Consider the following 23,578-nt stretch of genomic DNA (forward strand, 5'->3'; position numbering starts at 1 on the left):
GGAACTGCCTACAGCTTCCCTTGATATCTGGCCTTCCTGTCAAAAACTTGTCCTTTCATCTTCTGGTGAGGCCATGTTTACCTTGATGTGTCATGATACCCATGTTGTCTTCAAATGCTGCACCCACAGCAGTGAGACAAAGAGCTGTGGTGAACTCTTCCAGGAAGACCCCATTAGCCCATGGTGAGCTGTGTTCAGCCACGTCAAGAAAGAGGCAACAATGCCAGAGCTAGCCAATTTAAAGGGGACTTGGCTTTCTCTACTTAAAATCACTTCTTCCTGGTCCCCTCATTGCTGCTGCAGATGAATTCTGGACACTTGTCTACAGCTCTTCTTGGTCCTTGCACACCTCAGCTCCATTTTGACTTCTTACATCCTAGTACAGTCTATTTGGCAACACCTGAATAAAACACACCATGAAGCTTCACAGAGTAACACAACCCAGCTGACCCATGTGAGTACTTCCCCTGCTGCTTTGCACCAGTTTTACTCCACTAAACCAGTTTTTGTGACTAGTTGTAGAGCACTTCGTATTGACAGGGAAGTCCCCACCTTATCTTATCACACAGCATTTCTCAGAGGCAATCTTTCCCTGCAAAAGGCCATGGTAAGATGCTCATGGCCTTCCTACCTGTCCCTAAGCTTAGACCATTAGGGAAGCAATGAAGGAGTCCCTTGTTCTTGCCACTCTAGGTATGCAGACTTTCAGGATACAGCACAGGTTTTCTCTAACAGTCTCCTTAGATCCTTCCAGTCTCAGGAAATGTATTTGTGTTTCTCCTCCCAAAAAGAAACTGGGCTCAAATGAACTGAAAGGGTGCAAGGGAAAGCAGAGAGAATCCCAGATACTTTATTTTTATTGTCTTATTCCCCAAAAAGGTAATGGACGATTTTGACACCATGCATTTTAGATTTTTTTAATTTCTAGAGAGAAAATCCCTCCCTGATCTCTGTTAGATGATCTAATACTCTCCTCACCCCTTCTGAAAGATGTACTGAAAGAGGTAAACACAATACACCTTGATTAAGGTACTGATTGAATAACTGCAAACATTCAGGTACAGATCAGCTGCATCTCTGCTGAAAAGGAAAAGTGAGTCACTTTCTGTTGACATCTTTGGGACAAATAAAACTTAAGACCCTGGAGACTAGGTAAATAAAAGATAAACAAAAGGAAGTTCCTAGTGCCAGTGGATCTAGGAAGTGGAAGGGAATGAAATCATTCCTTTTCACCTGTCTTGAAGCAGCATTCATTTCTCTCTGACAAAAAGCCAGTATATCCTGCTCACATGATCATGATTATTTATTTACCTCACTAAATTTGGGTTCAGGAGTGAATTATTTTTCCATTTGAAGTGGAAAGAGACTATCGGGACTTGGGTGGGGGCAGAAGAGTACAGCATCTCCTGTAGAAGTGTGGGGAACAGTTCCTTGTGTGAGTCCTCTGGGAGTTTTATTCAACAGATCTCCCATTGCCTTCAACAACTGAGAATCTTGGACTTGGGTATTAAATGTTCTATGCTTATAAAAGTGTTTATAGGTATAAAATACTGCTGTTAATTCTGACATGAATGATATCACCTACCAATACATTCTTCCCTGTGGACACACTGATAAAATCACATGAATAAGGGAATGTTACACACGTACCTTCTTGTCTGTGGGTTTCAAAAGCCACTTCCTACAGTCATCAAGTGGCCTTAGAAGGAGAATGCCTAAGGACTGAGAAAGACATGCAGAATTAAAGTTGTAAGGTGTTCCCACACTGTAGCCTTTCAACGCTCTCTCAAAGGAGAGGCCCAAGAGTACAACTAGAATGAAGATGAGTGTGCAACAACAATCAGCAAAATAGCACGGTGTGGGTTTACTCCATACTGATTTCAATAGGGAATAAGTATATGCTTAAATTTAGTAGTTAAATTCAAAAGACTTTTACTCATTCAGTCTGGCCAGCACAAGTGCACGTGCAAAAGCATATAGATGGGTGTCACAGTGATCTATGGTTAGTTTAAGTATGTGTTATAACTGGGTCATATTGGATTGGCTATGCCAAAGAACATCCACCTATATAGTGGTGGTGGTGGACATCCTAGATGGGATGGAGAAGTGGCTGGAAGTTACCTGATCACCAGCAGCCAGAGCAGGACATCTGACCACAGCCCTGCCCTTTGACCTGCTCACTCTTGAATGCTTGAAGCAGGTTCTGTGAGCTATTTTTGACTTGTTCTCAACTGTATTTTTCAAGAAGGCAAAGACTGGTCTGTGTTGGGTATTATATGCTGCAGATTTTAGCCAAATATTGGCAATCTTGAGTTGTTTGGGTGCTAGGCATGCCATTCTCACACAAGTATTACAGCTTTCTCTCCCTGACTGCACACTTTTGGCATACAGCAAAGCTCTGCTTATTCATTGAGAGAACTATGGGCGCTTGAGTTTTGCAGTTTAAACAGAGCCCTAAGAAAAGCCAGTCATATGCAAAGAGTAAAAGCACTCCCCCTTCTTCTCTATGCCACTAGACTGGCTGCAGAACATATAGCAGCAGTTTGCTAAGCACAGTGCTGGCACAGTGCTAGCACAGTGCTGCTGTGGGACTACATACCCAAGAGGGTGGAGTTGGGGTTTGGTGTGAGAACTGTACCTCTTTGTTAAAACAACTATGCAACCTAAAGGGAAGAAGGAAGCAAAAGGAGTGCTGCTTACCATGCTCTGCTTTGTACTGTGCCATGACGTGCCACCCCTGAAAGTCCTCTGACACAGAGGAAGAGGCAACAGCCCACACAGGTGGTGCCAAGTCTCAAAGTCCTGCCAGCCCTCCTGCAGGTTTGTTAATACTTTCCCTACCTTCAGCCAGGGCTGAAGTCCAGAATGACCGCACTCTCAGTTTCTTAACAGCCTCAGAGCTCTCTGCTTCAGGAAAAAGCTGGGCATCACACTGTCAGCTTCTCAAATACACTGTGGTCCCTCGAGATGAAGGAAGGTCTTGGTTGAGTTAGATCCCAATTGGCTAGGTACTAGAGGGAAGGGGAGTTCTGAATCTCAACACCTTCCAATGCATATTCAAAAATCCCAGTGATGTCTTTCTACATTTTAAGTACCAAAGTAGCTTTAAAAAGTTGCCCTCCCCCAACTAAAATTCAGCAAGACCTAGCTGTTAAAAATGCCTTTCAAAACTAGGGTGAGAAGAATTCAGCTAGGCCTGTTACGTGTTTCAGCACCTCTGAATTTTTTCATTGTGCATAACTTGCTCAAACAAAAATCTCTTTCAGTCTGAAATGTTCTAGTCTACTCTCTCAAAGGTGATTTATTTTCCTCCTTTATGACATGTTTCAGTTTGGCTATTTGGGGGTAATTAAAATACAAAGAATAAAACATATTCAAAAACTTTTCAGTTAACAGAAAGCCCATACATAAGTAATTGCAAAACATATGAAGCACTAAAACTTTTCAGTAAGTTTAATGCTAGGAATAGTTGAAACTTGTGCACTCTGCACATGCCTTATCCTTTCTGAAGTAGGCATGACATTTATGAAGATGGACACCCTGCAGCACTGGGAAAAGAGTCTCTTTTGAAGGCTTAGAAGGGGGATTTACCTCAGGACTCTCTCTGTGCTTAGGTCTGTACAGCAGTGAATGTTAGAGAAGCTTCGTGAAATCAATGGGGTAGGCTTTCACTGCAGAATTTGTGAAGAGGTGTCAGTTATACCCGACATCTCTGCTTACTAAACCCTCCCTCTACACTAGGCTGCTGGCCCCACCTAAAGAAAGGAGTCTGCTAGGGTCCTCACTAAAAACCCAGTGAGGACAGAACATAAACAAGAATGTCCTCCAGAGCTTTCCTATCTCTCTGTGGCAGAGATGGATAAGATCTCCCTCAGCTCAGCAGCGCACAGCCACAGAGCAGCTCAGCTGCAGAGCTAGGGTTTCTTCAATTCTGCCTCAGGAACAGTTTTCAGCAGACGTTTAGAAGAGAGGAATGAAAGCACCAGGCTGAACTGCTGCAATGAGGAGCTATTCTGTCAGTTTCTGACATAGGCCTGCACAGGAAAGACCCAGAAGGAAGCTTCAGACCAGCACCTCTATCAACACAGCTCTGAGGGGCCAGAGTGTGCCAAAGAGCAGTAGTAACAAAGCAGCGCTCACAAATACCACAGGAGGAGTTCAGCTCTCACAGGCCTGTGCTTTTATTGGGATACCACATTGTGCTCTTGGAGCAAAAGTGATACAAGTGTACAACATGTCTACTCACAGAGCTGCACTGCTGTGAAAGCACTTTGCTGGTACAGCATCCTGTAATTTTGGATGAGCAAAGTGCTGATGTAAGTGGGGACCTCACTTGTTCTTGAGGTGAACTCAAAAAACATAGTCTCAATATCTATGCAAGCTTTGTCTTGTCTTTGTAGAAGATTGTTAGCTACACACCTCATTGCAAATACCTTTGCCAAGAACAGAAAGACCTGCTCTGTCCCCTGTTCATCTCAGACTTAAAGTATGAACTCACCTTCAGGGCTGCTCTCACACAGTATAATCAGTGTTGTTCCCCTTGCATTTAGTGCAAGAATAGCAGCTTGCAAGGAGATGGCTCTGCCTTTCTGTCTTTAAAGGAAAACTTGCTTAATAAATACTCCTTTGAGTTTCCCTCTATTATATGTTCCTTTCTGCATGATGCCCACAAACATTCCTACTCTATCCATTATATACAGGAAATCTGCATCATCTAGGGCTTGTTTTCCCACCCCTGGATTTTCAAAGATCTTTTGGAGGTGTAGATCCAGTACCTTTCAGATCCAACACATTTCAGATCCTCACTTAAACTGTCATGACAGTATTAGGCCTTCTGTTTTGGGGACTGATCCAACAGTAAAAAATGGTCATGAAAGCAAGGCTGTCCTGTCAATCATAGTTTGCACCAGGAAAAAGCCCAAATCAAACAAAGATCTAAATTTCTCCACAGAGGAGAATCCAGTACAATGGTACTTGTCCAGTAGCTTTCTGTTTTAGTCTAGCTTATAGTCAGAAACAGGCAGGAAGAGATGTCAGATGATGTAGAATGGAAAGATCGTGTGTCTGTAAGCAACTGTAGTACAATCCTGAAAATTTTCCCTTGTCAATAAAGGGTTATTTTCCTTCTATTCAGCACACTCCAAATCCCAAATGGACCCCAAGCCTAACCCCTCAGCTGAAAGACACCAGTGCCCAACGTTGATTTCAACTCTTCTGTCAAAGTCTCCTGGCCCAGACCCTCTCTCCAAAAGCACCACATCCCAGGCACTTGGCTCAGAGCCACCAAGACTGTAATCTCTACCTTTGAAATATCAAGCAGCAAGGCCCAGATCTATAAAGGTATTTAGGCTCCCAGACCTTTTCTACCTTGATACTTGAGGCCACATGTTTCAAATTGTCCCTTGCCACCACAAAAGCTAAACACATATCTGGTCCTACAAGGATCCAAACTGCCAAACAATAGAATAAAAACCTGACCAAGAAAAAAAATGGAAAAAACAACACTGTAAAAAGTTTGTGCTTGGGAAAAAAAATGCAGGAATTTCTGCATTGTGTCATTTGACACACCAAACGAGCCAACACCTATAAGTCAAATATCTTCTTCCTCTTCAACAGGATCCACATCCTGCCCCCACCCTCCCACAAATACAACATTGAGTGAAACAGGTTTGCTCTGTGGAGAAGTTACTGCCAAGACACACTCAAGGAGTAATTCAGGCATTTAAACATAGGTGTCTGATATCATTTTAGAGACCTTTAAGTATCCGTCATGGCCTTCAGCTGCCAGTACATGACCTGTAGGATCTTTTTCATGTCTTTAATACTTTACAACATCTATCACAGAATCGTAGAATGGTTGAAGTTGGAAGCAATCTCTGGAGGTCATCTGGTCCAACACCCCTGCTCAAGCAGGGCCACCTAAAGCTGGGTGCCCAGAACCATGTCCAGGCAGCTTTTGAAAATCTCCAAGGGGGGAGACTCCACCAGCTCTCTGGGCAACGTGTGCCAGTGCTCAGTCACCCTCACAGTAAAAAAGTGTTTCCTGATGTTCGGGGAGAACCTCCTGTGTTTCAGTTTGTGCTCACTGCCTGTCGCTGGGCACCACTGAAAAGAGCTTGGCTCCCTCTTCTTTACACCCTCTCTTCAGATATCGGTACACATTGATGAGATTCCCCCTCTGAGCCTTCTCTGAGAGAGTACCAGCCCTCTCAGCCTTTTTTCATATGAAAGATGCTCCAGCCCCTTAATCATTTTTGTGGCCCTTTGCTGGACTCTCTCCAGTTGCTCCACCTCTCTCTTGTACTGAGGAGCCCAGAACTCAACACGGTATCCCAGGTGCGACCTTACCAGTGCTGAATAGAGGGGAAAGATCACTCTCTGAACCTGCTGGCAACACTCCTCCTGATGTAGCCCAGGATACCATTTACCTACTTTGCCACAAGGGCACTTTGCTGGTTCATGTTCAGCTTGGTGTCCACCATGACCCCAGGTCCTTTTCTGCAAAGCTGCTTTCCAGCCAGTTGGCCTCCACCATATACTGGTGCATGAGGTTATTCCTCCCCAGGTGCAAGACTTTGCACTTCCCTTTGCTGAACCGTATGAGGTCAAGGTCCCGCTAAACAGCAGCACAACCCTCTGGTGTATCAGCCACTCCTCCCAGTTTTGTATCAGCAGCAAACTTGCTGAGAGTGCACTCTGTCTCATCATCTAGATCATTAATGAAGATGTTGAGACAGTATTGGACTCAGTATTGACCCCTGGGGGTCACCATCAGTTCCTGGCCTCAAACTTTGTGCCATTGATCACTACCCTCTGAGCCCGGCTGTTCAGCCAGTTTTCAATCCATCTCACTGTCTGTTCATCCAGCCCATATGTCATCAGCTTCTCTGAGGCTCTTATGGGAAACAGTGTTAAAAGCCTTACTGAAGTCCAAGTAGGCAACAACTACTGCTCTCCCCTCATCTACCGAGGCAGTCTTTTCATCACAGAAGGCTATTGGCTTCATTAAGCAGGACTTCCTCTTTGTAAGTGCATGCTGACTAATCCAAATCACCTTCCTTTCAGGAATGAATAGTTTCCAGGATTAGTTGTTTCACCACCTTCTCAGGAGTCAAGATGAGGCTGACTAGCCTGCAGTTTCCTGGGTACTCCTTCTTGTCCTCTTTGAGGACAGGAGTGACATTTGCTTTCTTCCAGTCCTCAGAAACCTCTTTCAATTACCACGATTATTCAAAGATAATGGAGAGTGGACTCACAATGACATCTGCCAGCTCCCTCAGCACTCATGGGTGCATCTCATCAGGGCCCATGGCCTTAGGTATGTCCAATTTACTTAAATATTCCCTAACCTGAATCTCTTCCAACAAGAAGAGAACCAAGTCCTCCTTCCTTCAGACTTTCCCACAGTCTCCTGGACATCTAAAGAAATTAATTTCTACAGTGCTTAGTAAGAAAACAGCCAAACTGAGGCCAAACCATTCCTTGCAAGCAATGAGGCAGTCATTGTTTACTGACCACAGATAGGGGTGGGGGTGAAGCTGCAGGCCCGCTTTCTGACTGTTGGTAACGCATGAAAGACATTTTCAGTCTCCTGTGTCCAGCTCTGGGCTCCTTGGTTCATTATTTGGGACCAAAGTGAAAGTGTTTTGATTGTTCCCAAGTGCTAGGAACTGCACAAGTCCACTGGCGTCAATAACTCAGACCCTTTGGTGCACGCACATAGAAGAAGTAAAGACTTAATGTTAAACAGCAAGATTAGGGTGATAGGGAGGGCTGTTTCCTGTCTATGCCTGTATTTACTCAGTATGACACTTTCCAGATACGGCTGGGAGGATGCTCATTGCTAACTGTGGAGTGACTACCATTCTTCAGAGAAAAGACCCATGTAAATTTGGATCACTGTTGTTTTCTGACAGGAGCATGTTGTTTCTCTTGTCTATCTGCTATTAACCAAAAAACTGTACACCTCGATCCTTAGCTGTCCTCTGCTGCTCAGATATCTTCAGCTGTGGGAGAAAACCTCATGTTTCCACTGCTCTGACCAAGGACAGGAAGTGAGCAGTTGCCAGAGTCATACCAGAGCAGCTGGCTAAATCTTCCCAGGGCAACTTTCAAGCCTAGATATATGCTGCCACAGGGGTGAGCCACCTTCAGAGCAGGCACCTCTCTGAGACTTGGGACAGGAGCTCTCAGTGCCTCTCACTGGTCTGTCAGGGAAGACCTGACAGGGACCTCTGAGACCACCAGCCAGAGCTCTCTCATGCTCAGATACGTGACCACGGTGCTCCCTTAAGGAACAGTCAACTCTGTGAAGAGCCAGGGTTTATTGGAATGTGCTGGATCTTGCCTGGTCCCCCTGCTATAGCCCATCGCAGCAGTGAGGTAGAAGGCAGGTAAAGGTATCTTCCTCAAGTTCAGTCAAGGGCAGAGTTTGTCTGAGGACCATCCTCTAACAGCAGTGTTCTCTCCATAACAAACAAGTGCTCTCTTCTGCATGCTTTTTCTCACCAAAAAAGCATGTGCAAGCTGGCCTAACGGTCACACGGATCCATTTCCTGAAAGATTAATTAGACCTCATGACTCCTGCATATGGCCACAGGCCTCCTTAGAGAACTTTGAACCACGTGGCTTTCCTTGAGCTAATCACTCAACTCCCTCAAAACATCTGTTGTTATATTTGCCTTTTCTAGCACCAGAGCAAGTGTCAATCTGAGTCACCAAGGTATATGGGGATCTGCAATTTTACCAGGTAAAAACCTGTAAGCAAAACGTGGCTCTTTTTTTAATACAGGACACCAGATGGGCTCTTATTGTTTTCTAGGTTAACATCCTATGCCATCTCCAATGAATCCTACCTCCAGCCTGCTTCCATACATATCTAGCTATATAAACCTAGTGTTCCCAGAATCCTGCTTCACAAGAATGCAGCAGGGATTGTAGTTCAGTGCTGACTGAACAGTCAGAAGATAGCCACCAATACAAATACGTCCTTGAACTCCATCTGTGCAGGATCCTGCAGGTCCAGCAGAGCTTGAAGCTTTTGAAATTAGAAAAGCAGGAGTAAACATGCTTTGCTCTGGCACCACATATTTTGTGTACTAAACCATTACTCTGAGAACTTTATCACATACAGCCACATTATTGGGATTACAACAGAGGACTTAGCCAAAACCTGACTCAGGAGTAAGATCTGATTTCACTGAGTATTGGAACAGGCTGTGGACATGTAAATAAATGTGATGTTTTGCTTTTGGTAGCAGAGAGATGCTATTATATTTCAGATGCTATTGATTTTACTTTTAATGAGTTGTGGCTAACTAAATGTACTAGCCATCCACCACACTGTATGCCACTAGGTACAGAAACTCAAATGGCTTTACCATGTTAACACCCTTGGACTTCGAGATGGAGCTTTGACCTTTTTTTAAATATGAGTGAGTTAATATTCATCATCTGTTTGAATCTGAACAAGCTACTGGGTCTTATTAAGCTTGCAAGCCTAGGGATTTTCCACACAGACCTTTCCCATTCGCCTCCCTTTCAACTCAGAGTCCCTACTGTTGTGGGCCCAGGATCCCCTTTCCACTCCTGTCAGGCAGTCTAGTCAGGCTCTTACACAGGGGTTGAAAAGGGCCAGTGGAAGGCCCCAGCTGGCCTGAGGAGTTCACAGCTGCTCACTGCAGTAGTTGGTAGAAACCACCTCTTTTTCTGTCATCCTGGAAGTTCAGACTCTTCCTTTCTCCTTTGGTAACTCTGCTGTCCTAATTGTTATACTGAATTCCAGCAGTGTTTGCAGCAGCATTTTTATAACTGAGCCTGCATGAACTACTTAAAAAGTGTCTCCTCTTTTCTGAGTGGATTTTGTTCACATGCCATTTTCACAGGAACAGCCTGGAGGCAAATAAAGGGACAAAGAAGAGGGTAGAACGAGAAAAGCTAGTATAGCAAGGTTAATTGTTGCTTGATTGCTTGAAAAGTGCCTTCTATCCCTCCTTGCCCCAAAGCAGAGAGAAGTAAGTATATCCTAGAAGGGGTCAGAGGAGTTAACATTTACTCTCAACTTCGTGCAACATCAGCTCAGGGCTCTGAACTCCCACACAGGAACAGAAAAAACCTTCTTCAAAGCTTCCAGGTCCACATTTCAGTCTCCCCCATGCACAATCCCTCCTCACTTGGGCAGGGCAGAGGACTCCAGACTGTATAAACTGCAAAACAGAGATCAAGTGAACCTATAAGATGTTGTTGAAAGCCCAGGCAAAATTAGCAGGGAGAGGATGGTGCTACCTGCCTTCCAATAAGAAAGGCCGGTAGGAGGGTGTGGACAACAGGCATGGAAGTTTGAAGCCATCAGTGTATATCCTATATATTACTATACTATCCCTCATTTTAATATCCCATACCACTGTACAAAGGCAAAGCCTTTTTTTCTCCCCTCTCATTACCAGACAGCTGGGCTGCTGTCAGCCATGTGCCAGCTGCCCAACCTGGCCAACAACGCAAGTAGCACAGTTTGAGTTCACCATGCAGACCGTTTCTCAGAAGAACAACCCTGTTCACTGGGGTTATCTCCACCTCCAAGCCACTGGTCTGATCTAATGGGGAGAAGAGGGAGAGGAATTGAAACTTCTGCCAAATTGAAAAAAAATGATCAAAATGTTATTAAAACCAAAATTGTTATTAATTTTTTAGACTGTAGACTGAGTGGACATTGGGCAACAATATTTTACCAAGACTTCTTCCCTAAAGGAGAGGCCAGAAGACAAGGCCAGGTACGGCACCTGGAGGTCTGGTTTTGTGTGAGAATATAGGCACTTAGTTAGGCCCAAATAACTTGTATATCCTTAGGTGACTCACAAGCCCAGTCAAGATTAGGGACAATACAACTCTTTCCTATGTTTGTCATTTGTGCAGAGAAGGAGTGGAGGACATATCACTGAAAAGACCTGTTGCTACTCTGAGCCCAGGGATAGTGAGGGAAAACCTTGTCAAATGTTCACTTTATGCATCCAGCAGCCACCCCTCCTGCATCAAGCCTTACACTTATGCGTTACTGTGCCTATACAGGTATGTCTGTAGAGCCTGCCTGAGAGTAACAGTGACTTTTCAGCTAGGGAAGCCAAGACAAAGGCACATAACACTGAGCTGTTCATACTGCTTTGGTGCAGAGCCTCAAACACCTTGGGGGTACTTTACTGCACCTCTGAAGCCTGTGGTCGTGTTTTCCTGCACACTGGGGAAAGCACCAGTACAACTCATGCGGCACAAGGGACCAGGGCAAGAACACTTGACTGTGCCTGCAAGCACTTGAGTGTGCTCATTTGTCTGAAGGTGTTTGGTTAGTTTTCAGAGCAGACTCAAGAATGTCTCAAGCTGACATCCCATGCTCTGGGGCTCCTGCTTTTGCAAAGTTTCAGGAAAAGCAAAAGACAGAGACCTTATGCTGCGAGGTAAAGCTAACATGGAAGTGGCCCAGCAGATACAGTTCCTGGCAGACTTAAATTTTCCACAGGGCTACATAATACAGTACTAAAGAAACAATTAAGTTAAATAAATGAACTTACATTAGTATCAATCCAAAACAAAGGATTGTTTTGTTTCCCATCATTCTGGAAGTGGATTAATCATCAGGAGAGTAGGAAGTAAAGGTCCCATGCCAGACAAATGATCAGTGAGATTTGGAGAAGCAGGATGACAAATGTCTGCTAAAGTGGAAAAGTACAGTAAGAAGGGAATTGGCCTTGGGGAAGCCCAAGAGAATTTGGGCTTTTCTTTCTATGTAGTGTTGTCCCAGGGAAAAAACAGAGCCTCAAGCTCCAAATCTAACATCCTTTCTTGTCAACAATGAAGAAATTTTAGAAGCCAAGTATCTGATAAAGGGAAATTTGAATACAGCTTGTTTTCTGAAATCTCCCACAACTGGCAAACATGTTTAAAAAAAACATATACCTGCATATATATATTTATGTGTATGCATACACATATACACATGCATAATGCAGCCCTGGGAGAAGAAAATCTGTTAAGTGAATGTTTCAATGCTGAGAAGCAGGAGGAGTTGCAAACACATGTGTGGAGGATGTGACTTCAGTAAAACAGAGTCTAACACCTGGTGGGTTTTAGATAAGATTGCAGACAGAAAAATTAAGATATTTTTCTGAGACAAAGAAAGGAGAGAGCTTAACAGCAAAAGTTAAAACACATTGTGAAAAAAGAATCATGCAGATATGCAAGTATGTGGAAAACAGGGAAAAAAATTGCAACATATGGTTCACAACAAACTAACAAAGTACCTCCTTGTTCTCTGATTCTACAAGTGCCCACTCTTTTGAAGTCTTTTGTTGCTGCTTTATTGTTCTTCCTTTTCTTCTGATGCTTTATTTAGTAGCTTGCCTTGTAGATATATGAGATGCAGATATATGCATATAAAATGAGCAGCTAGAAACACGCTATACTAACAGAATGCAAAAAATTATAAACTGTCATGGCTACAAAGGGATGAATTAGAACAGGTATCGGCATAGCATGTTGATCCCAAGTTAAAATAATCTCTCAGCAATAATCATGGCCACTAATGTTGAATTGTTTGTGTATACGCATAAATCTGGTCACAGAGGAAGAGCCAATCAGTAAAATTTACAGGTGCTGTACACTGACCTGCTTACTGGAGTGCTTCTGCTATAAATTTATGTGTTAGGTTGAATGTGTGTGTTTCAGGAAAAACAAGCAGGAAAGGAGGGAATGGCTGGAGACAAGTAATTTATCTGCAAACACTAAGGCCCACATATCGGAAATCAAAAGACGGTTAGGAAAGAACTGCAAGTACCCCAAGATGACCCTGAAAATCAGGGGGTCACACAGGTGCCTACAGCAGCCTGGGGCCCTGTGTGAGAAGGGCAACTGCAGGGCTCCCTTGGGACGGGGCAAACATGCAGGACCCAGGACCTGAAAGGGGTCAGAGGTACAGCTGCAACCAAGCCGCAGCCTTGAAATGGTGTATAGGAAGGCAAGAAGAAGCTGGAATCAGGCTTCTAAAGTTCTGGCTGCTGCTGTTTTCCAGGCCTGCGCTTGGAAGACGCGCTTGTTTGATACAGGTGCTATACACACTTCCCAGGCTCCTTGCCTTGAGACAGCTGCAGGTTCCTGTTGTTCTGAACAGATCTGGGTAGTCTTGGCAATGTTAAAAACACGAGGTGTCATTGATACTAGCTGGTAATATCCACAGAGCAGGCTTAAGCAGCAGTAAGCTGCCTGCATCTCCTAACTGCTGTGCGTGAACAGGTGGTACCCAGCAAGGAAATGGCTCCCTGAGACACAGGAGCACACTAGGAGTCAATACCGCCCAAAACGCGGGGCACCCTGAGTACAGACCCCCGTTTTCCACGTTGCCCTGCAGGGATACCGGCACGGCCTTCGCAAATGCAGTGCTAAAGCCTTGGCCCCAGCACGCCTGACGACCCCCAGCACGGCTAGGCGCGGGCTCGTCCCAGAACAGCCCGGCATCCCCGGCAGAAGCCCGGCGACCCCCGGACCCTCCGGCGCCTTCCACCGCCGAGCGCGGCCCCCGCCCGGCGGCGGGCGGAGGCGGTGCTTGCGGCGCGGGGCGGGGCGGTCCCGGCGTGGACCCGGCCCCGGGTGCCGTTCCCGCGGCGGCCCGGCGGCCCCGGCCTGGCAGCGGCAGAGCCGCCCGGGAAGCGGCTCGGCGCCGGCGACCCGCCGGCCGCCATGGGGACCAACGCGCCGCCGCGCCGGGAGCCGCTCGCCCGCGGCCCCCACGTAAGTAGGCGGTTTCGCTCGCCGCCGGCGGGGGTCTCGAGGGGGGAGGGCCCGGCGGTGCGGGCGGGGGACCGCCTGCCGGCGTGCCCGCTGTGCAGGGGCGGCAGGAGCCGCCCTTTGTGAGCGGCTGTCCCCAGGCGGGCGAGCGAGCCGGGGCGGCGCGCAGCGGCCAGGCGGCCCGCGCCCTCCTTGGGGGTGGCAGCATTCCGCCGAGCCCGTGCCTGCAGGCGGCCCGGGCGAGGGCAGCCCTTCGCGGGAGGGCGAGCCGGCACCCAGCGTGTGGTGAACCCTGGGGGGTAGCTCCCCTGCCCGCTCGGCGGGGATGTCATGGCAGGTGCCGTCTCCAGGGCCAACGGGGACCCGTCTCTGTACTTCCGTTTCTCCATCTGGCATATGGATTTGCGGCCGTGCCGGCTAATGTGCTGGGCATTTAGAAGTTCTCCGGAGAACGGTGCTAAACGGTTGCCCGTTTGTGCCCATTCTCTCTGGATTCTCTTTTCATTATTAAGTCCACAGCAAGCTATGGGGAGCTGGTGACCTTCCCAAAGCTAGCACTCTATTCCTTGTCACGGTGACTTCCTTGTGGATTATTTCGGAGATGAGAGATTAGGGTTGGACTCACCCATGTTGGGGTACTACCTGGAGGGTGGTCTCTGCAGGGTTTTAGGATTACTAATCAGCTGTATTTTGCTGATGTAACGGTGGCAATGAGGAATAGCTCCACCATGCCAGGGGCTGTAAAGGCACAGTGGGAATAAAGACATGGACCCTCAAAGGATTCACATCCAAGCAGGTTATGGACAGAGGGTGGGAGAACATGAATGCAAGCAGGGTAACAAGGGGGCTTGATCTCTGTGGGGTAATTTTTTAGGTAGGTTTTCTCAGAAGGCATTCAGCTAACATGTGAAGTGAAAGCAACATTGAGGGAAAGGCAGAGGAGAGGCATACAGCAGGGAGAAGAGGGACAGCAGGTCCAGAAAGGTTGGGAAGGCTGCACTGGAGAGAGGGCGAAAGAGCCAGCGAAGCCCGATGGGGGTGGTCCTGATTCTGTGCCCCTTGGCCAGCGCTCCCACTGCAGGAAGTAGTTCTGCTGATGCTGTTGCCCCAGGCTGTTCACTTTGCCACATGTAGAGCAGGTTTTGTCGCTGTCTGTCAGCTGTTTTATGCTACCAGGGGATATGGCCTTCTGCATGCAGGAAGGCTGTGGAAAAGGCATCAGAGGTGATGTCTGTCAAAATACAAATCAAAAGGTGTGTGCCTATTATGCAAAGAAGGCCTGTCCCATTTGAATCTGAATGACTTACCATGTCAGCTGGAAAGGTCTCTTTCTCTGAAGTGTTTCTTTACATATCCTCCCTTTCCTCTTGCTTCCCAGACAGCTTTGACTTCAGATTTGGCTCCAGCTCTTCCTGAGATCTGGAGGTGTTGAGAAATATCATCATGTTGGATATTCTCCAATGAAGGCTTCCATCTAGGGCTTAGATTTAGGCTTTAAAGAAATGGATTTCCAACAAGCACTGAAAATATGTCCATTGTCCTTATTGTGAAGTAAGACATTGACAACATCTTTTGCCCTCTTGTAGCAGTGTTACCCTATGGTGCTCTAAGTCCAAATGTGACACCACCGTGTCAGTACATCAGATGCTAAAGAGTAAACCAGCTTAGGGACAGAAGTGAAAATTAACAAAGCTCCCCATTCACATGAAGGAAAGCAAGGGCACTGATGGAAACTATAGAACGTTTGCATGTCTCCCAAGGCTTTAAATTAGAATGTTGGTATGCAAAAACTAAATTGACTTTTTGATTTGGAAGCACTCTTCTACCAGAAGATTTCTCATCTCTGCTGCATTGCTCCTTTAGCATATCATACTTAACAAGTCTACCTGCAGCCTGGAGAACTTTAGCTAGTAAGAAGGTTGGCAGCCCACACTAGGGGAAGTAATTAAGGAAAGCAGATTCCCATCAACACTGTGCTGCTTAGGGAAAAGGGATTTTTATGGGTTATGTGAAACTGAGACTAGGGCAGAGTCAAGGATCCCTGTAATCTTTTCCATAAACCAGCATGATTTGATGTGGTAGAACGCAGTCATAGTGATTTTCTCACTGAGTACTTAGCTTTGAAAATACAAAATGTCCTTTTGAAAATCCTCTTCAAATTGAATGCTTTTTCTTACAATTTCATTGTAAAAGATTAAGATGGCTCATAGAACTTTGTATGGGAAAATACAGGCATAAGAGCATGCTACACAATGTCAGTATTTCATAACTGCCTTTCAGAGATACACAAGGAGGTTCCACAAAGCACAGGAAAAGTAAGAGGGAAAGCCTGTCACAATATGGCGTCTCACTAGCCAAATGGCAGGGACATTCAGGCTGAGTTTCTAATAATACTGCCTCAGCAGCCAGGCTAGTCAGAAGGTGATCGGTAGCTACATGATTTTGAGTAACCTCCTACATCCTGGCACACAGAGGTCCTTGGGAAAATAGACTGCTAGTCTCTCAATAGTGTATGGTTTTTCCCGGAGGGACTCAGCATAGCCTATGGACATGTGTGTTGAAGTTAGAACATCTATTGGAAGAGTTGCCCTTCCTGCAAAATCAGGGAATATTTTAGCAGTTGCTTTTATTTCTTTGTAGTTCTGAACCATCTTTCATTAAACATCCATTACTAAATCAAAGCTTTAATAAAAGAACATGGATAGCAAATCCAGCTGAGAAAATTAGACTATCCTGAAAGTTAAGTCAGAATAACAGCTGACTCAGATGCTCTTCACGTGACTTTTTTTCCAGATAAGTATCACAGAGAAGGAAGGAAAGAAGTAAATGGCCATTTAACATGTGGGGGGTTTTTTTCTTTCCTAAATGTCATCCTGAACTCCAAAGATTTGCTCTTCATCATTTACAAGGTCCTGGCTTCCTGTCCAAGTAAAGCACATTTACAGAAGGTTTGTTGGTTGAAGGCTTTCTATGCACTCTTTAGAGATAGTACCTCTTTTAAAATTGTGTGCTTGTTTTTACTTTTCCTTGACTTTTGTTTCTTGTTTGGAAAAGCAAAACCATTTCTGGAGGTAGCTGGTAATGAAAATAAGGGCTATAGATACTCCAAACAAAACATGAGGACATGTTATTCTTGACCCATAATTAAAAACAAAGATGTACTTTTGTGTAATGCCTGATGCAGAAAACACTGTGCTTTTGGCTGGCGTTTGAGCCTTCCATTACACCTCTGCAAGCTTCTTCAAATGAAAAATATGAAATTGTTTCAGGAAATTATAATAGCCATGTAACAGTTTAGGATTTAAGATTGCTGTAAAAGTCACATGATTAAAGAAGACTTTTGCATAACTCAGCTAATGATACCTAGTGTGTTACAAGCTTCCAAGACAGGAGGATTTACCCTTTGCTTAATGAACAGCTACAGCTACACTTCTTTGCCCATTTTATATTCTCTGTTTCTCAAGATTTCCTCATCTGTCTTTGAAACTGTAAACTGACTATATGCTTTGTACTGTAACCATCTTTACAATCACATTTTCTTCATTCATCGCATTTTTTGTCTTAGTGCAGTTAATACCCAAAGTAGAAGTCCACAGACTACACACAAAACAAATTATTTAAATATAGAAAAAAGGTGGAAATACATGTTTACTGTTAGCATTCCTTACTCCTGACATTAGATCTCTGTTTAACAGATCTTTTCTTGTCATTATGTAGTAGCATTAGTACCCCTTAAAATTAGAAATTAGGAATTACCAGTGAAGACAGAATATTTCAAATATTTGTCAGCTGACAGTCACATTGAAAACACAGATGTGTTCAAATAGGGTGCCATAGAGCCTCAGAATGGATAAGAAAGATGTAAAAAAGAGATACTAGTTGGACAAGAAGAGCAAAGAGGAACCTCTAGACCTGTTCGCAACACAGGAGATATTTATTAATAGTTACAAGAGGCCAGAGTTTGATGCAGTATTCCTCCTTACTGCCAGCCATTTAACTTTACTTTCTTTTCAACACTGTATGTCAATTTTGAGTGGAAAAATTAGGCAGTCTTATCACTAGATGATCATTTCTGGCTACTCCTCTCCTTTTCTCCCAGTTTCTGGCTTGTTGGACTTCCTGCTCCAAGACAGCACAGCTCTTGCACCTTTGTTAGAGCTCACAAGCATCCACAGATCCACATGCACAGCTGCTCCTCTCTGGACAGACAACACAATCCACCCTTAGTCTCTGCACCCACTGAAAAGAAGACTGCAGTGAGGGCAGAGGGCCGCATGGTGCAGAGCAGAACACAAGATTAGAACCACAGCACCACTGGAACATGGTAATTTTGGTATCTTCCATCTTTAAAATTGTGATAATACAGTAGGAATGAAGCAGAAATGACATAGGTTTAGCTTCCACTGAAAGCTGGATAGAGAATTAAGCTCAGTCTTGCAAACTTGCCTTTTTAAAGAAATAAAACAACTTGTTATTATGATAAAAGCCCAAAGTGACCAGAACTGAGAAAGTTTAACAGAACTTGCTTTCTGGTCTTTCCCATATGAGAACCATTTGCATCCAGATAACTTGGCTGTTTCTTCTGCATGATTTCCTTGACCAAGCATGCATAACAAATAACTCTCCCACCTGTAGCTGAGGTGGAAACTGGGATCTGGTGTTTGGCAAACTTACCCACTGTTCTTACCTAGTGATGACAGCTTCCAATCAAGTTGATTCCTCACTGGCTTTTGTCCAAATACTCTGAGTATGTACAGCGGCTCTATTCATTCCTGTTTGAACATACCCCAAGTTGTTTTAAGTAAACCGTGTTGACTGCTGATCAAGGGGTTTAGATGCAAAATCATCAGCACAGTAAGGGGAAGAATTCCATCACCAGAATCACCCCAGCCTAGGCTGCCATCATTGTTCAAGACCAACTGATTTAAAGCCAGCTTGGGTATGTTGAACTGTGTCATATTCTCCAGTAGATGTTTGATGTGTGTCAACAATCAGCAATAGCAATCATATTTATTCCAGCAGGACTGAAAAGGAGTGGAGCTTCAGAAGAAACAGACAAACCATAACCTTAAGAGCTTTTCATCCAAGTAAAGAAAACAGACCCTTTTGAAGGTTTAAACAGATCACACAAGCAGAGTGAATCACATGATGACAGCAAAAAGTGGGTCATTTCCACCATTTTATTTTTAGAGAGAGGGAGTGGGAAAGAAAATTTTTGTGGATTTTTTCAGCTGAAATTAAGATGAAAGCTCAAGTTGTTAGAGATGAGCGAACTGAAAAAAATCCTGTTGAGGTTGCCAGCACTCTTTCCAGTGCTTTGCATGGGTTTCAGATGGATACTATCGCACTCCCTCCACCCCCAACCAAGGAATCCCCTAGAACTTACTACAGCTTACTTTTCATACCATGCCTCTATTGTATCCTACAACTTTAGCTAGTTACTGGAAACTTGACTCAAATTTTATAGGATATAGGCAAATGCAATTCTATTGTAATACACCAGACATCAGCGTATGCCATCTTTCCAATAAGAAAGAAGAGGCTGTTAATATGTTATAGAACATTGGCAGCTCTAAAGAAAACCCTGTGATATTTTTTAGCTAATTCCTAGTTATTTCAATGAGATTCACAACTCTGCTTGTTACCTGGGTTTTTGACACACCTGATTTTAACATAGAATCATTTAGGTTGGAAAAGACACTTAAGAGCACCAAGTCCAACTGTTAACCTAACACTGCCAAGTCCACCACTAAACCATGTCCCTAAGCGCTACATCTACATGTCTTTTAAATACCTCCAGGGATGGTGACTCAACCACTTCCCTGGGCAGCCTGTTCCAATGCTCGACAACCCTTTCGGTGAAGAAATATTTCCTAATATCCAATCTAAACCTCCCCTGGTGCAACTTGAGGTCGTTTCCTCTCATCCTCTCACTTGTTACTTGGGAAAAGAGACTGACCCCCACCTCTCTACACCCTCCTTTCAGGTAGTTGCAGAGAGTGATAAGGTCTCCCCTGAGCCTCCTCTTCTCCAGACTAAACAACCCCAGTTCCCTCAGCTGCTCCTCATTAAGAGTTGTGCCCTAGACCCTTCACCAACTTTGTTGCTCTTCTTTGGACACATATCCTCCCTCAGACAGGGAACAAATTTTCCCATAGTTTTGGATTTCCTCTCCCTTGGCTGGGAATTCTGTGCCTAACGATCTTATCTACGTGCAGGTCCTCTTTTTGTGTTAGCATAAGGCACTGAGCAAAAATGTGAGAGGTCTATGTTGTGGTGACAAGAAAATAAAACTCCAAATTTCCCTTTGCATAGCATGTATGTCATTGTCTTATTCTCCATCTCTTTCCTTTCTCTGAAACATCAGATATAAGCTGCAAGCCCATGATGTGATACTGGCCTATCTAACACACTGCTGTGGTTGCTTACAGTTACTACTAACTGCACAGCTCACCTGGCAGTTTTAACTGGGAAGGACAAACAGGAAAATTCAGGAAGGTAGTAACTTGTTATGCTTTCCCTACCGTGTATATCTGCTTATATTCTCCTTATATCATGTATGTGTTACTTGGTCTTTTCCTATAAGGGATATTCATAATGGAGTGCATTCACAGCAGTTGAGCACTGCTGTGCCAGAATCTTCAAAAGTTATTAGTTTGGCTGTGTCAGAAGGACCTGCTCTTCTGAAAGCACTATAGTCCTTACCTTTAAAATTCAAGTTGCTTTCAAGTGTTTCAGGCTGGACAGTACAGAATTGACATGGACAGCTGCTTCTAGTTGCTTTTGAAAATCTTAGCCTAAGTTTTCACTTTCTTACACTCAGCAACTGGTTTTCACATAAATAAAATGGATGTAAACGAAGAATTAAGGGAAGAAGTAATTAAAACTCCACCTCATGTAGATGTTGATTTAAAGAGACATATTCCTTTGCTTTCAGGAGGGAAGAAGTAACACGGTGCTTAGCCCCAGTGCAGAAGATCACAGTGCTACTGACTGTCCACACTACCCATTTCCTGGACATAAGTCATGCACTGACAAATCCCTTGTCAGACCACAGTTTAGCACCTTTCACCTCTTTCAGGATGGGTTTCCAAAGAGTATGATCTTTGAGCCAGCTGCAAACCAAACCAGATGATCTTGGTCCTTCTGTTCAAATCTTAAGCAGTATGACCTCTCTAGAAAGAAGTAAGCTCTTCATCTCCAGCATTTCCCAGCACTTTATGTATTAACGTCCATTTAGTCCCTGCAGGCCTATTACCATTTCTGCATAGCTTTTTGATGAGGAGAGGGCCAATGAATTAATGTGAACACTGAGACCCTACTCCTCTAAGGAGCCCCAGTACTGCCTCAGGGCTTGGAAAGGACAGGAGGCCATCTTCAGTATCATTAAAGATTTTGAGCAGCAAAGGGTAAGGCTGACTGGAGCAGGCAGATTATGGGCTAAGGCTTCTGCTGCCATCTCATCTTTCTGGATAGCATTTGTCTCTACCCTGGAGAGACTTGGGGCAGGGCTCAGTCAGTAACACAAGATAAATTTCATCCTATTTATGTGCTATGTGAGGTCTGTGGGGGAGAAATAACCAAAAGGAGCATAAACTTTCCCCCTTCTTCTGCAGCTTGTGCTGCAAGATGCTGAAATACCATTAGAACATTTCTGGAAAAAACACATCAGGAGATGCACGGATGCTGTTGTAAGAATAATTAACTCTCAATTCAGTTGCTTCTAGCTGCATAAGTACTAGTATAATTCTGAATTTGTAAATATATATACACTGTCATACACTCATGATCAAATATGATTCAGGCTCTTCCTCAGCATTTTGTTTCAGTGAAACCAGCTGCAGATATACTGGTGAGCTTATCATAACCTGAAAGCATTTACAGGAGACAATTAAAACTTACTTACAATGTCATTTCCAGAACGCACATAGGTTTTTAAGCAATGTGCAATATGCACAAAAAAAAAATCTAGTGATGCAGAGAACAATGAAAACAACTTAAGTGAATGAATTGAACCTAAGGTTGTCACCGAAATCGGGAATCAAACTCCTTAACACCAATGTAGTATTAAGAAGCAGGCATTCTTTATTATGGCACCGGATGCACGGCGATCGTTCCACCTAGCGTGCATCCCGCAGGTTGCATCAACCAAAACTTATATTGTCCAATTACATACCTATGCATCAAATTTCCCAGAATGATCATGCATATTCATTCTATTTCCCAGAGCTAATTATCATATTCGCGTGGTCATTACACGTGCATCCTTGAGCTCTGAGGGGCTTCCGTGGAGGTCTCTGGTGGTCCTTGGTGGTCATACAGGTGTGTCCTTTAGTTGACCCCTTCTTATGGGCATGCGCAATCCCACCTTGCTTATGTAACCCGTTTTCCTTCTTCATGGTGCATGGTCCCTAACAATGATTTAGCACCCTTAACACAAACCAATTATTCTAACCACCTTCGACTCTTTGTCAAGATGGGCTGGGGCTGTACTGGGAACATAGAAGCATGACCATACTACTCCTCGTCCAATTGTCTTTGGGCATAGTAGCATATCCATAGCCATAGGTGTACAAACACAATATTAAAGCATTGTCTAACCTGCTCCTATCTCTATGTTGCTTAGTTACAAAGAATGAACTAATCGTTTTGGTTACGTCTGGTTACATTTCCCCCCTTTGGAAGTTTTGAAATAATTATCTTTTCAATAGTTCCACTCTTAATCTTTCATAACTCAACATAAGCAGGTGGCTTCTCTCCTGGCATTGGTGTACGATGCTTCATCACTGATTTTTAAATTGCTACAGAATTCCTAGACATTGTCTGGGTCAACATTTTCTTTAAACATTGATAAACCAAACAAATCACCAAAACAATTGTAATCAAAATGATTAGTGTCTGTAACAACTCAGTTATCCATCTTTTAAGAGGAAATCCAAAATGTCCCAAAATTTGGCCTAACCAATTTGTTTGCATTTCACTCCTTAAACCTTGAGTCTGCTGTGCCACCCTCGTCATACCATCTATTTGTTCATTCAAAGCAACTGTAACATTTGGGATGTGCACACAGCAATCTTGATTTCTGTAAATCCACAATCATCACTTCAATTCCCCCATGTGTTTCTCTGTTTTTCCTCTGCTATTTTTATCATTATTTGTGGGGTAACTATGACTTGTCAGGTGGATGTTACCTACCTCATTTTCTACTGCTCTCAACTGTTCTGCCAATAATCTGTCCAATTTACCATAATTTGGTTTCAGGGTTGGAAGTTTTACCTGTTTTACTGGTCCCAGGGCAAGGATGCTTTGCTCCACTGCCTCTCTAGCAGTTTTATCAGCAAATCGGTTGCCCACATTTACCATGGTTTGTCCAAATTGATGTGCTTTACAATGCACTACCACTACTTCCTTGGCCTGCTGGACATCCTGGAGGAGTTGAAGAATTTCTTCCTTATATTTAATGGGCGATCCTTGAGCTGACAACAGTCCTCTTTCCTTCTAGATAGCTCCATGTGTGTAAATCTGCTTTCTGTGCTGATGTATTCACAAGGAGAGCTTCAGCTTTCATCACTTGGGTGGTGGTGACCACTGCACACCCCGCCATCCGTTTTCCATCTCGGGCAAAACTGCTTCCATCTGTAAACAGCTCCAAATCAGGATTAGGCAACAGTTTGTCCTTCAGGTCCTGTCTGCTAGAATATACCAGTTCAATAGTTTGCAAACAATCATGGTGTAAAGACTCACCCACTTCTGAGCTCAAAAACATTGCTGGGTTCGCTGCTGTTGTAGTTTTAAGTTCCACATCATC

At 44.2% G+C, this 23,578-nt stretch overlaps 1 protein-coding gene across 1 annotated transcript in view; it reads left to right on the forward strand.

The window, feature by feature from the left end:
* Positions 1-13,629: 13,629 nt before the first annotated feature.
* GNE (glucosamine (UDP-N-acetyl)-2-epimerase/N-acetylmannosamine kinase) overlaps positions 13,630-23,578 on the forward strand; it is a 38,820-nt gene continuing 28,871 nt past the window's right edge. The window contains exon 1 of the mRNA XM_072860064.1: positions 13,630-13,773. Within this exon, the coding sequence (XP_072716165.1) occupies positions 13,723-13,773 (51 nt within the window). The 5' untranslated portion in view covers positions 13,630-13,722. The remainder of the gene's footprint in view (positions 13,774-23,578) is intronic.

The sequence above is a fragment of the Ciconia boyciana genome, chromosome 4, assembly GCF_034638445.1.
Source record: "Ciconia boyciana chromosome 4, ASM3463844v1, whole genome shotgun sequence".
NCBI lineage: Eukaryota > Metazoa > Chordata > Aves > Ciconiiformes > Ciconiidae > Ciconia > Ciconia boyciana.